Raw genomic sequence first — 17,629 nt, 5'->3', positions numbered from 1 at the left:
AGAGAAACGCGGGTAGCCTTGAGCTTCTGATTTGTAGTGGCGTTTGGATTGTGTGGTGTAAGGACCAATGGAACATGAATAACTGTGTCTTGAAAAGACACCACTCCAGCTTCCCGCCATTTATGAGTTATTTTAGTTATTTGTGTCGGAGATTCAAATAATTGTTAATGATTCTAAAATGTGGAGACATTTACATCATATTAGGCACTTCAGTTCGAATGATTATTTGAATATCTTCTTTATGAATCTTGTCAAAAGATTTAGTAACTAAGTTAAAACTTAGTAATTTTCATAATTAGAAACGTATCGCAAAATATAAATATATTTTAGCCCGAATCAAAATAAACCAGCTAAATTTATGTTAGTGAAAACGACAGATACGTCACCTTGAAATTGTAACAGGTATTTATTTACAAAAGAAAGGCAGAAACAAAGTTGCACATCACATTCTGATTAAAAGCAAACTTTCCCATAAAAGATTAATATGATTATTGTGATCAAGTTACAACCGAAATTTTGCAAAAAAAGCAAAGTAGATTTAAAAATCAGGAACGTAAGTGAGAATGTTCTCCTCGAAAATTAACGCTGGAGGACTTGTAATTTCTGCCTGAGTTGGTTTACTAACAAATGATTTCTCGCTCCATGCCGCTATGGCTTCAGGTTACACGCAGTTTTTTTTTTCCCCAGTGCGTTTTTCGCTTTTGTTTCTGAATGAAACGCCCAAATCGCGCGTCCCCTGGGATCCCTGTTTAAACTCGAGTCGCCATGACAGCAACCTGCATTCTCCAACCACCCCCCCCCCCCCCCCTTTTAAGTACTACAAATGGATGAATCTATAATTTTTTTTCTTCTTGTCCTTTGACACTTTAAAAAAAATATAACTGTACCAAACCCACTTGTTGGTTAAGAATTCCCCAAGAGTCGGCGAAGTGGGTCACATGGCGACTGTGTTGTCTTTTTAATCCATTTGGTGGCGGTGGAGTTATTGGATCCGGGCGTGTGGATCCCGCTACAACTCTTGAGTTTTGCTGATTGTAAATTTTGCATCTTAAACCCCTCCAGATCAGACCAGACGGGTCCGGAGACAGATCCTGCAAAGAGACTTACAAACCCACCTGAGAGGCAAATAAGATAAGGCACCTTGTTGCATCGGAGACACCGCCGTGGGTGATCGGCCAGATACCGGGCAAAGGAAGGAAGGAAGGGGGAATAAGGTGTGTGCGTGTGAGAGAGAGAGAGATCAGGATCCGAGGAAAGAGAGGAGGTGAATCAGGAGCCAGAGGGAAAGGGTGTGGGAGTTGAGGAGGAGGAAGACGCCTGATGTGCTGAGATGGGAGCCGCTGGCAGTCCCTGCCGCTCTCCCTGGGCTCCCAGTCATTCGCAGGTCCCGCCGGAGAGCCTCAGTTGTTGTTGTGTGGCTGAAAGTTTGGGAAACGGGAGCAGGTTTAATGCTAATGAGAGCCGGGGTGGCGGAGCCATCTTGAAATGAAATTGGGTTCAAATTAAAACGTTAAAAAAACACACAAATCGGGGTGGGGGGGGGGGGAAGGAAAAAGTAGAAAGGGAGGAGGGGGGGGTAAGACTGAAGGAAATAAAAGTAGGAGGGCGAGAAAGTAAGGGGAAGTAAAGTGGAAAGGGGGAGAAAAATTAGGGGGGGCAGAGAAAAAGGGGCAAAAAAGTAGTAAAAAGGAGGGAGGAAAAAGTAAAGGTAAAAGCAAGAGAGGGAGGGACATTGAGGGAGTGTGTGTGTGGGGGTTCAAACTCAACATGCCAAGCTCCAGCGAGACTGGGTGAGTGAGTGAGCGAGCTGAGGGCACCGGCTTTGAGGATGAAAAGTTGCTGGAGATTTGACCAGTGAAAGATTGTTTCTTTTAAGAAGCCGCCCCGAACCATGTCTCTCCGCTGTCCGATCCTCTTCACTCTCCTCCTGCACATCCCCATGTCGGGCTCCTTCAGGCTGCACCTTTCCCAGAGGAAGGACTCGGGCTCCGGGGAGCCGCCGCTGGCCAACTTGTCCCTGGGGGCGGCGGCGGGTTGGCGGTACCGGGTGGACAAGCTCCTGACTCCCGAGCCGCTGCGCAGATGCCTGGAGCTGGGCGCCCGCACTGGGGAGCTGAGGCCGAGAGAGCCGCTGGACTGCTCGCTGCTGCCCGCCAACCCGCTGCCCCTCTCCCTCCGCTACCAGGCGGCGAGGCCACCGGATTTCATCAGCGTGCGAGCCCGGCTCGCCGTCTACGTGCACGGCCAGGACTGTTACATTAAATACAAGAGGAAAAGCGGCCCCCAGCCGCTGGACCCCCACCTCTCCATCGACGTGTTTGTCGGCCCGGGGGGGCCAAGCTCCTGCCTGGCGGGCGGGCAGATGCTGCTCAACGTGTGGGATTTTGTTCCCGCGGCGCTGCGGCCGCGGACAACGCTCTGCACAAGTGTCAACACCAGCCGCCTCCTGCTGCTCCATTCTGGCGGGATCCTCTCGACAGGCGACTACTGCGTGGGGAGGGGAGCCGGCCCCGTCGCCGACTTGGTCTGCACCCGGAGCCCGGCCTCCCGGCAGCTGGAGCCCCTCCTGATTCGGGTGAGAGTTGCCGGGGTTGGAGGTGACGGCAGCGGGCGGCAGGGGGTGAGGTCAGGTGCTGGGGGTGTCCGGAGGAAGAGAAGTGCCAACCGCAGCCCCCAGTTCCAGCTGCCCAGCTACCAGGTGTCTGTGCCCGAGAACGAGCCGGCGGGCACCCGGGTTATCGTCCTGAGCGCCCATGACCTGGATGAAGGGGAGGCCGGGCGGCTGGAGTACACCATGGAATCGCTGTTTGACAGCAGGTCCAGTGACTATTTCCACATCGATCCTGACACTGGAGCAGTTACCACCACACAGCAACTCGACCGGGAGACCAAGGATACCCACGTGTTTAAAAGTGAGCTCCCAAATTTCTTTCTCTGTGTGTATGATGTTATAAAACTTAAGTACTAAAAGTTCAAACCTATGTTCTTCATACAGTTTTTAGAACTGCAGAGTGATAATCACCCATCTTGGTTTAAAGAGTTTATCATCCCAAACAATCTACATTTTGAAGAAATTCATGTGGTGAGGTTTCCTCAAATTAGTCAATGCACCAACAATAAATACATCAACAGCAACTTGTATTTATAAAGCACCTTTTAATGAAGCGGAATGCCCCAAGGTGATTCACATCAAACAGAAATTGACACTGGGCCACATAAGGAGCTGTTACGACAGATAACTGAACGCTTGATTTAAAAGGTTTTGAGGAGGGTATTAAAGGAGCAAAAAGAGGTGGAGTGCTTTGCAGAGGAATTCTAGGGTGAAGGGCTTTGGCAGCTGAATGCATTGCCACCAGTGATGGAGCAATTCAAATTGGTGATGCTCAAGAGGCCAGAATTAGAGGAGTACAGATATTTCTGAGTTGTAAGGCCTGAGGAGATTATTGAGATCAGGAGGACTGAAGCCATGGGAAGATTTCAAAACAAGAATGTGAGTCTTAAGTTTAAGTTGTTGTTTAACTGGGAGTCATTGCTAGGTCAGTGAGCACAGGGGCGATGGATGATTGTGACTTGGTCCAAGTTAGGTATGGACAGCAGAGTTTTGGCTGATGTTCATGGGGATAGAAAATGGGAGACTGGCAGGACTATTTTAAATAGTCATGCCTGGAGGTAACAAAAGAATGGGTGAGGGTTTCAGCAGCAGATATGCTACCTGCAGTTTAACTTAGCTGGTATCACACACTGAATTTTGATTAAAAGTGTGTTTTTTGTGCGTTAGTATTAGTCAAATAATAAATCATCACAAGCTTAGGCATAATGGGAAAACCAAAGTTGCATTCTCCATGGCAATGCCACTTGTCAACCAATTAGCACTCTCTTCACATACAGTATAAATTGTTATTTTCCCCCTTATATTGGTATTCTTGCGAGTGTCCTGATGAGTGCAAGATGAAAAGCTTAGACATGTCTCTTTTTTCAGCATTACTCAAATGCAAGGTTGTGAATCTTTTCCCCTCTAATCAATTTCTTCCTACCCTGAAAGTAGTAAGTCATGCTGGGATGCAATTTCACAGACAGCAGCCTTCTCACCTTCTCCCTCCCTTGATATTATGCAGAAGTGATCAAATGTCTTGCGTAAACCTATGCAGTGAGCACTATTAGACTGTTTTTACTTATGAATCCTTCAAGATATAAATTGTTTGGGGATTTTCTTTGCCCAATAATGGATCGAAACTGAAGTAACACTCATCACCTTGGCATTTTGTGCCGAAATGTGTTATGCAGCACACAGAGTTTAACATAAATAATACTTCTAAATGACAAAATCAATCTCACCACTAGAATTGTAAGCTTAATATTAACTGTTGGAGGGATGTCAGCATTAGTGTTATAAGCATGGTGGGATGACAAAGGTTTAAGTACTGACAGGGATGAAAACTACACCAACTTCTCTGCTTTCAAAATGAGGACCATCACTTTATTTTAATATCTAGAAAACTGTTAGCTAGAGAAACTGGGGTTGTTTTCCTTAGAACAGAGAAGGTTAAGGGATATGTTCAAAATCTTGAAGGGTTTGATAGAGGTTAAGGATAAACTGCTTTCATTGACAGAAGTAATTAAGGAAGAATAATTTCAAAAGAAAAAGGCAAAAGAACCAGAGGTGACAAGTGCAAACTTTTTATGCAGCCGGCTGTTCTAGTCTGGAATACAGTGCCTAAAAGGATGGTGGAAGCAGATTCAGGAATAAATTCAAAAGGAAAATGGATAAATACTTGAAATGGAAATATTTGCTTGCAGGTGGGGAAAGAGCAGGAGATACTGGGGGTGGTGGGGGGGAATAGGAAGAGCTAACTGATTGGAAACCTCTTTCAAAGGGCCAACACAAGCATGATGGGCCAAATGGTCTCCTGTATCATTCTATAACTGTATATACATCCAACCATTACTGTTGCAGAAATAAAATTTAAAAGGCTTGTCAGGAAGTAAAGAGCAGTGCTTGATTGATCAATCAACAGTGTCAGCAGTGTGTACCATCTACAAGATGGCTTGGCCTAAATAGCCAAGTGGTTATGGTACTGGGTTTGTAACCCCAAGATCAAGAGTTCAAATCTCACAATGGCAAACAATGTGACTTCATCTGAAACAGATGGGAACGGGTTTGTACTCGAAAGAGTTACAAGATGGCTTGGCCTAAATAGCCAAGTGGTTATGGTACTGGGTTTGTAACCCTAAGATCAAGAGTTCAAATCTCACAATGGCAAACTATGAAACAATGTAACTTCATCTGAAACAGATGGAAATGGGTTTGTACTCGAAAGAGTTACAAGATGGCTTGGCCTAAATAGCCAAGTGGTTATGGTACTGGGCTTGTAACCCCAAGATCAAGAGTTCAAATCTCACAATGGCAAACTATGAAACAATGTAACTTCATCTGAAACAGATGGAAACAGGTTTGTACTCGAAAGAGTTACAAGATGCACTTCAACTCACCAATGTTCCTGTGACAGCATCTTCCAAACTCGTGACCTCTACCACCTAGAAGGACAATGGCAGCAGATGCATGAGAACACCATCACCTGCAAGTTCCCCTTCAAACTACACACCATCCTGACTTGGAACTATTTCACTGTTCCTTCAATGTCGTGGGTCAAAACCCTGGGATTCCCTACCTAACAGCACTGTGGGTGTTCCTACAACACATGGACTGCAGCGGTTCAAGAAGTCAGCTCACCACCACCTTCTCGAGGGCAATTAGGGATGGGTAATAAATGCTGGTCTAGTCAGTGATGCCCACATTCCATGAACGAACAAAAAAAAATCTAACAATGTAGGCTTGGAATTTGTTTCTTTTGGGTACCCAAACACTGCTGCAGTTCTGAAGAGGATAAAGATCAAGACGTATGGTTGCATCATTTATCATTTGTCCTCCACTTACGTCATGACTGAAAGTTCACTTTTTTGTGATTGTCATTTGTCAATTTCTTTTATGCTATTTATAAAAAAAAGTTGCTTCCCACAGCGGCAGTAGGATCTGTTAAATTCAGAGTCTTCAATAGAAGTTGAGTTTACTAATTTATGCCAATAACTTGTCAGATTTAAATAAAAATAGATGATGACAGTAGGAACAATATATTTAATCTTTCATGTTGCTGCCTTTAATTCTAATGAGCTGCATCAAGGACAGGCCTTCCTACCACATAATCTCATAGGTATGGATTCCCATTGACCAGCAAATGTGCCTTAATGTAATAGATTGTTTCCTGGACCAGGGAAAATAATGAAAGCTGATTTCAGCACAGAGATCAAAATTTAACAGTATTGCCTGTCCTTTTAAATATCTGAAGCCAACCTACATCATGTGTTTCAAGTGCATTAGCACTGTGCTAACCATTTTGCTTGGTAAAATTGCAAAAGTAATAATTCATTGGCAAAGGCAGAACCTAATCAATGTTTCAGATAACTGTGCCTATTTTTAATAAGCAACTTAGAATCAAAGTTATGAGTGAGTTTATCACAGAGTAGAATGAAGTTTAGTAGATAGCAGTAGCATTCAGAATCTAGTGTAATTATCACAAGACAAACTGCAATTAATGGGTAGTAACAATTATTTAAGCAGTTGCTATTTTGGCTATATTCTATTACAGTGTGAGAAAATGAAATATCACAACTTTTTATGATTGGGTGGAAAGTGAAATTGCAGACAACGTATTTATTACTCAATGGGTGGTGGTTTCATATTATATAATTTTATAAATTTCAAATAATCCAAAAATCCTCTCACACTTTGCAATATATTTGTTTTACACAATGCAGCTTTTATCCTTCCTCTATTTCCACCTTTTAATTCAGTCACGAGTTATTTTGGATACACTAGTTCACTTTTTAGTATATTTTTTAATGCCAGGGTAGAAATTTTAAAAGACACTTGTTTTTGCAGAAGTTTTTTTAAAATTTAGAAACCAAGGTGAAAAGGAAAGGCCCAATGAAGGGAAGATGAAACAAATACAGGGAGAGTGGCAGAGGGCAAGAAAATTGAGTTTTAAAATCCTGAGGATTGCAAGAACAAAAAAAGACTGCAGGGAAATAAAAAGGCCAATTTTGAGGTCCTGAATTTGAGTAACAGACTGTAAAGGGTATTGATTCCACAACAGTGAGATACAAGAGTAGGAAGAGCATGCAGGTGAATGTATTCGCTTGGGAAGAAAGGTCATAGGGTGAATCCTCCTGGTACTTTGAATAAAAAAACATTTTAAGTGACTACATTATCTTTTATTTATACATGTTTTTTTGGATTAAGATTTGTCACAGGAGGAACTTTGCCCCAAATGTTTGTGCAGTGATCAAACCAATTGTTGTAAAAGCAACAGTGATAGCTAGTGTGGTTTTGCAAACCAATGAACAAGTTGCGATGCCATTGATCTTTTTAGCAATTCTTTGTTGAAGTTTATTTGAAGAAAATGTCAATATCACTTGATTGCGGGATCTCAGAAGTAGTGGAGTAGTTGATTTCAGCAAATTACAAATGCTTTTGGTCCATTTAAAGATTTTTCATGCACTGGCTAACAAGGTGCACCAACAGGTGTATATTCAAGGTCCAGGCCTCTGATACATTGCTACTTTGGAGCCATTCAAGAGGAGAGATGAAACTGAGGAGAGCAAGCTTTTATATCCCTCTTCCTCTAATCCTAGACACTAGATGTATTATATTAAATACAAAATATTGATTCATCAGCCCAGCGGGCTTTTTAAAACCCTATCCCAGATTCTAGCTCTTTGTTTATTTTTTTGTATGATTAAGATTCACATCTCATTCTACATAGTATGTCTAGTTGTTCCAGGGTTGGGCACATTTGCAATCATTCCCTCACTCCATTTAATTCACCTCAGACAGGTAAGTAGGTAAACATTTAAATTTATCATTATTGATATTTTAATATTGTGGTTTTACATGTTTTTACTTTACAGTTGTTAGTTAATCCTGTAGCCATATATCTGTGCTTGCGGTATGTGGTTTTGAACCAACGTGTTCTTCTCTGTATGGCCCATTCTCATATGTGTTTGGTATCTACAAAGTTGCAGTAGTTACCATTGCTGCAAAAGGAAAATCATTACCAGGTCCCGATGTATCACTTTGGCTGCTGCCCTGTAGCCCAATACTGACTTTGTGCCAATAATTCCTCTGACATACAGGAATGGGTTGTGCCAAGCCTTAGACATTTTTTTTAAAACCTCACAGAATGAATTAGGTTTTATTTGATTTGTAAATATTTTGATAATGCAGCTGTTCTCAGTTACTTAAATCTTTTAATATTGCAAAGTGTTTCAGGGCACTTCACTGTTGTGGGAGCCGGGGCAAAATTGTAATTTGATCAAAAATAGCTAGAAAGGTTGACTGAATGTATAGCTGAAGAGGTAGATTTTGAGGACATGATTGGTGATTGAAAGAGAGGTAGGAAGGCAATAGGGATTAGGAGGCAATTTCACAGTTCATAATGTGAAAACCATTTTTCTGTGGTTTTGAGACTGGTCTATATAAAGACATGTACCATTTGGAATAAATATTTACAGTAACAGCTATGTTACAGTGTTGCTATAGTACAGGTCACAGAGTTAAATCTCTCCAAGTCATAAAATTATAGGACACCACAGAGCTATACCTGGAATTTCCTAATATATATAAAAGAAAGTTTGCAATTATGCAGCTTTTTATCCTATCTGAGAAATGGCCAAAAGCATTTCATTTGAATATTCCTTGAACTGCAATAACTTGAAATGCAGCCAGTTTGGACGTTGTCAACTATTACAACCACAATAATTGGCTTTTTCTGGTTTCTTTTTGAGGGGAGAATATTGACCAGCACCATTAAGAGATTGCCTTGATCTTGTTCAAAAAGTGCCAGTGTTCCCTGGTCAGACAGATTATGCCTTGGTTTAACATCTTCTCTGAAAGAACGCATCTCTGGCAATCCTGCACTCTTTCAGTACTGAATTCTCCATTCAAACCCACAATTTTCTTTGTCAGAGGCAGCAGCACTACTAGCTGTGCCAAATTGGCACTTGTAGTCAGTAACTAATCTGAGCTGTGGTAAGCAGAGATGAAGAGTTTGCCTACAGGGGAGAAAATCGGAGGAAGAGATATTCTGGTGCACTATCCATCAGAAATGCGATAAGCTACATTGGCAGAGATATAGGAGCAGGTTGCTGCCTAGAGAGATGATGAAGGAAAATGCTTAAAACATTTTCAGTAGCTTGTGTTTAGAGCATGAAACAGTTGTGTATTTTGAAGACATGAAGTATTGATTTTCTTATTAAATAATGATTAGTTTCCCAATGTCACTGTGATTAAATGCAGTGTGTGATGTGGTACTGAGTCACAGGCTAGAAAGGTACTACAGTTGATTCCTGATCTTTGCTTATTTGGCTGTTTTATAGAAATGCATTGTAGCATGATTCACTGCAGAGTTGAGTTTACAATTTTGCCAACATGTTCTTTATTGTCTTAACTTATTTATTTATTTTTTAAAGTTACCGCATATGACAATGGAACACCACGTCGAATGGCTACCGCCATCCTTACTGTGACTGTCAGTGACACTAATGACCATGCCCCGCTCTTTGAACTATCCGAGTATAGGGAAGTCATTCGGGAAAATATGGAGGTGGGCTATGAAGTGCTGACCATTCGAGCTACTGATAGCGATGCACCTTCCAATGCTAACATGCTGTATCGTATTGTCAACCATAATGGAAATAACTCTGCCTTTGAAATTGACACCAGATCTGGGATTGTTAGAACCAGAGGGGTCATAGACCGGGAATTGGTGGCTGAATACCACTTAATTGTGGAGGCAAATGATCAAGGGAGAGATCCTGGTCCTCTAAGTGCCACTGCAACTGTTTACATAACAGTGGAGGATGAGAATGACAATTCCCCTCAATTTAGTGAGAAGCGGTATGTTGTCCAAGTGCCTGAAAATGTTCCTGTGAACACCAAAATCCTGCAAGTCAAAGCTACTGATCGAGATAAAGGAAACAATGCTGTAATTCACTACAGCATAGTCAGTGGAAACATAAGAGGTCAATTCTACATAGATTCTGTAAATGGCAATATTGATATCATCAACTCATTGGATTATGAGACAACCAGGGAATACACCCTTCGAATTAAAGCCCAGGATGGTGGAAGGCCGCCTTTGATCAATAGCACTGGTTTGGTCATGATACAAGTGATTGATGTGAATGACAATGCCCCAATATTTGTAAGCACACCTTTTCAGGCCACTGTGTTGGAGAATGTCGCTATTGGGTATTCAATCATTCACATCCAGGCTATTGATGCTGACTCCGGCGACAATGCTCGTTTGGAATATCGACTGGTTGATACACCCCCAGATTTCCCACTTGTTATTAGTAACAATACAGGATGGATAACGGTTGCTATGGAATTGGATAGAGAGATGACTGAATTTTATGCTTTTGGTGTAGAAGCTAGAGATAATGGAATCCCATCCATGACTTCCTCAGCTGGTATCAGCATCACTGTATTGGATGTGAATGACAACAATCCTACCTTTACTGAGAGGGTTTATTATCTAAGATTGAATGAAGATGCACCTGTGGGCAGCAGTGTGTTGACTGTCACAGCAATTGATAGGGATGTTAATAGTGTGGTTACGTATCAGATATCAAGTGGCAACACAAGAAATCGATTTTCAATAACCAGCCAAAGTGGTGGTGGGCTAATCACTTTAGCTTTACCCTTAGATTACAAGCAGGAAAGACAGTATGTTCTTACAGTTACTGCATCTGATGGAACTCGGTTGGACACAGTTCAGGTCTACATCAATGTCACTGATGCTAACACACACAGACCAGTATTCCAGAGCTCACATTATACAGTTAGCATCAATGAGGACCAACCAATCGGCACAACAGTAGTGGTTATCAGTGCTTCTGATGAAGATACAGGGGAGAATGCCAGGATAACTTATATCATGGAAGACAACTTTCCCCAGTTTAAAATTAACCCTGACACTGGAACCATAATCACACAGATGGAGCTGGACTATGAAGATCAGGCATCATACACATTGGCAATAACAGCAAGAGACAATGGAATCCCACAGAAATCTGATACTACCTATGTTGAAATTCTGGTTAACGATGCTAATGATAACAACCCTCAATTTGTGCGAGATTTGTACCAGGGCACAGTATATGAGGACGTTCCTTTGTCTACTAGCGTACTACAGATTTCAGCCACTGATCGCGATTCAGGACTCAATGGAAGAGTGTTTTACACATTCCACGGCGGCGACGATGGAGATGGGGATTTCTACATAGAGCCTTCATCGGGGATTATTCGAACCGGGAGGAAGTTGGATAGAGAAAATGTGCCCGTTTATAACTTGAGAGTCTTTGCTGTAGATAAAGGTAACCCACCACTTAAGGCATCTGTGAATGTCCAGATCACGGTGCTTGATGTAAATGACAATGCTCCTGCTTTTGAAAAGGATGAGTTTGATATCTATATCGAAGAAAACAGTCCTGTTGGCTCATCAGTGGCCAGGATCACAGCAACAGACCCTGATGAGGGAACAAATGCACAAATAATGTATCAGATTGTGGAAGGAAACATTCCTGAGGTCTTCCAGTTGGATATGTTTACTGGAGATCTCATTGCCCTTACAGATTTGGATTATGAAACCAAAACTGAATACGTCATTGTGGTACAGGCCACTTCAGCACCTCTGGTCAATCGCGCCACAATTCACGTTCGACTTGTGGATAAGAATGACAATGCTCCAGTGCTCAGGAATTTTGAGATCATTTTTAACAATTACGTAACTAACAAATCAAACAGCTTTCCTTCTGGTGTGATAGGAAAGATTCCAGCCTATGACCCGGATGTATCAGATCGTCTTTTTTACACCTTTGTAGAGGGCAATGAGCTTAATCTTTTGATTTTGGACCAAAACACTGGGCATCTTAAGCTGAGCCAAGACTTGGACAATAACAGGCCTTTGGAAGCAAACTTGAAGATTTCGGTTACAGGTAAGATAACAGAACTCGTCCCTTAAATAGTTTAATGTCTAGTGAAAACTTGGAGCATTTGACTGGAAATAACTAACTAAGGTTAAAGTGGTAACATTTTTTCTGAAGAGATGGGCAAACTTTTAATGTATAATGTTGATGTAGCTTTACTTTGTTACCATTAAGCTATTGCTGCACTTTAATACAACTTTACAAGATAAGCAGCATGCTATAATTTTATATTTCAGTAGTGTTTGAAGTGGTGCTTCAAGCACTTTAGTTTTTGTTGGAATGTAAACACATCAAGATGAGGAGAATGTAAAAGGAGGAAGTAGTTATCTTAGCAAGACCTTTGCTGATTTTTAAAAAATTTAGCTTTCATATTTAATTTATTTGGAATATTTTTGCATTTTGAAGTATGCTCAAGTGACAGTCTATTTTTGAAGATTAATATGATCAAAGGTAAAGATTTTAAGAGCTAATGTTTGGGTTTAAAGTTTAATGTGATTTATTTGACAATGCAATGAAAGTCATTTCCATTGAGTCGGCAATTTTTGAAACTGTGTCACTAAACAATGCATTATTTGAGAAAACACCTGTGTTTTTGCAGTATGATGTGATCATTAGTTACCATGTCATGGATCTTTGTGTTTACTGTCTCTCCGTTTTCAAGCTATTTTTTATATATCTGTTTTTCAAATGGATTTTGAGTAATTCCGAGGAAGCAATGCTTGTTTTCAATTTTCGAACAATTGCTCTTTGAGAGTGAAACATTTGTATGGACATTTCAATTCTGATTTTCCCTGATGGTTTATTTCTCTCTCAATGACTGGTTTTCTTTAAGGTTGAAAGTGTTGCAGTTTTAGTGGCCTCTGACCTTACTAAAATTTAACTCACAGGATTTTAAATCATGATGTGTTGAACCAAAACTATCGTCAATAACATATTATAACAGGTTAAAAATGACTGCCCTTTATCATTCCATGTTCATATTCATTCTCTCTTGATTTTTGAAAATATAGCAAAATTAATATGTGACTTTTTAAACAGTGGAGATAAATCCTCACTTAAATTATGTCAGTGATAGAGTACTTTTTCAACGAACCCTACCAACTGACTAGATATGTTAAAATCCTGGAACTAGGAGTCTAATCTTTGAACTGAGTGCCATTAATAATGATTTCTAGACAATGTGACTGTCTTGTTGCTTTAGATCATGTAATAGGAAACATTCCAGTTATAGGATTTAAAGCCTCTTCACTTTATCAAGTGAAGTGCTGTTTACATAGTTTCCCATAATTTAAGGCAGAGGAGTGCCAGCTGATTAACACATATAACATAAGGGGGAGAATTCATCTTGACAATGTGTGTCGAAAAATCATAAACACGCTCTTTTTGAATGTATTAATAATGCCACTGCACATAGTAACCAGTGCCGTTCTCCTGCAAGGTTGATAAGGGGAGAGGCCATTTTAATATATTTTAAGTACATCAAAGCATTTTTAGCACCTAGAGTTCTTCTGACTTGTCTTGGTGTCAACGAAATCTCAGTACCAGGAAGTTTAATTGTTAGAGTTATTGGAGAACTATTAAATCAGTTTTGGTTAACAGTAACTGCAATTCCACTCTAGAATAAATGCTTTTTATTTTGCTTAATTACTTCCCTTTTGGATATTTTGTCTTATTGCAGTTCACTGCTGCATCTTTGTTAAGAGTAGGTAATAAATTTGTTTCAAATTTGACTTTTTTTCAAGAAACTATAATGCCTTTCCAATTTTTCTTGCAGTGTGTTAAAAAGAATGATTTATCTTTGCATAGAACATACTGTGTCAGCAGAACCTCCTAAAATGTTTAAAAGCCAGGTGTAGCACCTAAAATGTAGGAAAATTTATGCATAATAGTGACCTAGAAATGGGTTTCAAAGCTTGGAGAGTAAATGATATCCTGAGAGTGGGGAAATATGTTTTCTTTTGGCGATGCAGTTGAGGCATAATGTTGGCCAGGACACCGAGAGAACACAGGAGCAGAAAATGCTGGAAAAGCTCAGCAGGTCTGGCAGCAATTGTGGAGGAGCAATAGAGTTAACGTTTCATGTGCAATATGACTCTTCTCTGAACAAGAGTCACATTGAACTTGAAACGTTGGCTGAAATTTTCCAGTGCCCACTGCAGCGGAGCCAAGAAGCCATTGAAATCTCCGTTCATGTCGGCGGGACCGGCGTGAAGGGCTGGAAAATTCCGGCTGTTAACTCTGTTTCTCTCTCCACATTTGCTGCCAGACCTGCTGAGTTTTCCCAACATTATCTGTTTTTATTTCACATTTCCAACGTCCGCAGTATTGTGCTTTGATTATATTACTGAGAGAAGACCCCTGTTCTTCTTTGAGTGACACCATTGGATATCTTTAAGTACACTTCGAGCGGGCAGATTTCTCACCTTGGTTTAACATCTCACCTGGAAAATGAAATTTTAAGTTGTAGGCTTGTAAACCATCAAAAAGTGCATGAAAGATTATCCTAAAATCTCTAAGAGAAAAGGATCTATGACAAAAATGCAATTTAGTCCATGGAGTGGACAAACAAATCCAAGATATAGATGTAATTTTGGTGAACTAGGGAGGGAAAACCAAAATAAGAGACAGTGGATCACCTTTTTCCTGACTGGTTATGTATTGCAATTCTTCAGAATGTGTTCTAAAATTATAATGGAATCTCTGCTGGGGAATACTGGGGAACAAATGACTTCAGTGCTATTTCTGCTCTACCAGGTTTGCTCTAGGTTGTAATGAAGATTATCATTATCAGATTTTAGTCCCAGAGTTGAATGGTGAGCTTTGATGCTGTGCACAGCCTGGCTGAGAGCTGTTAAAACTTTTTTCTGTAAGTGTATTGGATTGAAACCACTGATTAGGGCACATGATGTCACTCAAAGCAACATTTTCAACACCAGAGTTGTCAGATTTGCAGCACTTCAGCATTAAAACGGTAAACACTGATCTATAAGACTTATTGTGGAAGTCACATTGTGACAAATCGCTTAGTATCCTTAAAACTGAGAAAGAAATGGGCTAAAAACCTGTGTGTTTTAGTGATGACCGTTCGTGGCTACTATAAGAGCAATTTTGCTTTGTCTCTGTACATGACCAGTGGGGCTGGAAATTGAAAGCTTTTAATTATATTTTTGGATACAGCAGATTGATGCACATTTCATAAATGCAGAGGTACACATGCTGAATATGAGGTGTAATCGACATCGTACCTTGTGGATGTCCGTGAACTTCCCTGAGTAGCTGGACACTGACTCCAGAGAGTGTGCTGCTGTGCTGGCCAAAGGCTCACCACAGGTTTGATTTGCATTGGTAGAGGTTTGATGGCGACCTTATTTGGGTGCAGTGGAATGTGCTTTAGATGCTTTGTGCCCTCCTTATGGAAAAGGTGTTGCTGATTTGCTGACCAGCTGTTCACAGTGGCCTGGAAATGGGTTCCAAGGCTGGGGGAGTAAATGATATCCTGAGAGTGGGGAAATTTGCTTTTGTAGAGATTTGAAAACCTTGTCTTTGTATTTAATCTTTGACTATGCAGATTCATTTACTAAATCCCTCTGTTGGTGACAACATTAGTTTGCTGCTTTGTGAAGTGGTTGGACAATGGGTTTTTCATATGCCTGGTTTCCAGTCTTAGCTGAACTGTTTAAGAAAGTATTCAATGCAGATGGTTCTGAAGAGGAGACAACCTGCATTGATCAATGTTACTTCCCAGCGGCGTGACATTAGTCGTCTCAATTTCTCTGCTCCTCTCACTCATTCTAATCTGTCTCTCTCTGAACTTTCTGCACTCCGTTCTCTCAGGTCCAACCCCAACATTGCCATCAAACCCGCTGACAAGGGTGCTGCTGTTATTGTCTGGTGCACTGACCTCTACCTCGCGGAGGCTGAGCGTCAACTCGCAGACACTTTCTCCTACCTCTCCCTGGACCATGACCCCACCACTGAACATCAAGCCATTGTTTCCAGGACTGTCACTGACCTCATCTCCTCTGGAGATCTTCCTCCCACAGCTTCCAACCTGATGGTCGCCCAACCTCGGATAGCCCGCTTCTACCTCCTACCCAAAATCACAAACAGAACACAGACCGATCGTGTCAGCCTGCTCCTGCCCCACGGAACTCATTTCTCGTTATCTTGACTCCCTTCTCTCTCCCCTTGTCCAGTCCCTTCCCACCTACGTCCGTGATTCCTCTGACACCTTACGTCACATCAACAATTTTCAGTTCCCTGGCCCCAACCGCTTCCTCTTCACCATGGACGTCCAATCCCTCTACACCTCCATCCCCCACCAGGATGGTCTGAGGGCCCTTAGCTTCTTCCTCAAACAGAGGCCCGAACAATCCCCATCCACCACAACTCTCCTCCGTCTGGCTGAACGTTCTCACGTTGAACAATTTCTCCTTTAACTCCTCTCACTTCCTCCAAATAAAAGGTGTGGCTATGGGCCCCCGCATGGGCCCCAGCTATGCCTGTCTCTTTATGGGGTATGTGGAACATTCCTTGTTCCAGTCTTACTCCGGCCCCTTCCACAACTCTTTCTCCGGTACGTCGATGATTACTTTGGTGCTGCTTCATGCTCTCGTCGGGACTTGGAAAAATTTATTAATTTTGCTTCCAATCCTCACCCCTCCATCATTTTCACATGGTCCATCTCTGACACTTCCCTTCCTTCCTTGACATCTCTGTCTCAATCTCTGGTGATAGACTGTACACCAATATCCATTACAAGCCTACCGACTCCCACAGCTACCTTGACTACAGCTCCTCACACCCCGCTTCCTGTAAGGCCTCCATCCCATTCTCTCAGTTCCTTCACCTCCGTCACATCTGTCTGATGATGCCACTTTCAAAAACAGTTCCTCTGACATGTCCTCCTTCCTTAACCGAGGTTTTCCACCCACGGTCGTTGACAAGGCCCTCAACCATGTCCGGCCCATCTCCCGCGCATCCGCCCTCACGCCTTCTCCTCCCTCCCAGAAACATGATAGGGTCCCCCTTGTCCTCACTTATCATCCACCAGCCTCCGCATTCAAAGGATCATCCTCCGCCATTTCTGCCAACTCCAGCAAGACGCCACCACCAAACACATCTTCCCTTCACCCCCCCCGGCGGCATTCTGTAGGGATCATTCCCTCTGGGACACCCTGGTCCACTCCTCCATCACCCCCTACTCCTCAACCCCTACCTATGGCACCTCCCCATACCCACGCAAAAGATGCAACACCTGCCCCTTTACTTCCTCTCTCCTCACCGTCCAAGGGCCCAAACACTCCTTTCAAGTGAAGAGCATTTCACTTGCATTTCCCCCAACTTAGTCTATTGCATTCGTTGCTCCCACTGTGGTCTCCTCTACATTTGGAGAGACCAAACATAAACTGGGCGACCGCTTTGCAGAACACTTGCGGTCGGTCTGCAGGAATAACCCAAATCTCCCTGTCGCTTGCCATTTTAGCACTCCACCCTGCTCTTTTGCCCACATGTCTGTCCTTGGCTTGCTGCATTGTTCAGTGAAGCTCAACGCAAACTGGAGGAACAGCACCTCATCTTCTGA

The 17,629-nt window shown here is 42.0% G+C and overlaps 1 protein-coding gene across 12 annotated transcripts in view; it reads left to right on the top strand.

Moving 5' to 3' along the window:
* The first annotated feature begins 1,700 nt into the window (after positions 1–1,700).
* celsr1a (cadherin EGF LAG seven-pass G-type receptor 1a) overlaps positions 1,701–17,629 on the top strand; it is a 360,335-nt gene continuing 344,406 nt past the window's right edge. For 10 of the 12 annotated variants that reach the window (XM_041202840.1, XM_041202839.1, XM_041202836.1 and 7 more), the window contains exons 1-2: positions 1,701–2,912; positions 9,526–12,054. In XM_041202840.1, the coding sequence (XP_041058774.1) occupies positions 1,892–2,912; positions 9,526–12,054 (3,550 nt within the window). In that variant the 5' untranslated portion in view covers positions 1,701–1,891. Of the gene's footprint in view, positions 2,913–5,849; positions 5,899–9,525; positions 12,055–17,629 lie in introns of those variants that run through there. The other 2 variants (XM_041202845.1, XM_041202846.1) reach the window with 2 other exon arrangements.

The sequence above is a fragment of the Carcharodon carcharias genome, chromosome 13 (genome assembly GCF_017639515.1).
Source record: "Carcharodon carcharias isolate sCarCar2 chromosome 13, sCarCar2.pri, whole genome shotgun sequence".
NCBI classification, from domain to species: Eukaryota; Metazoa; Chordata; class Chondrichthyes; order Lamniformes; family Lamnidae; genus Carcharodon; species Carcharodon carcharias.
This window is presented reverse-complemented; position numbering and strand designations above follow the sequence as displayed.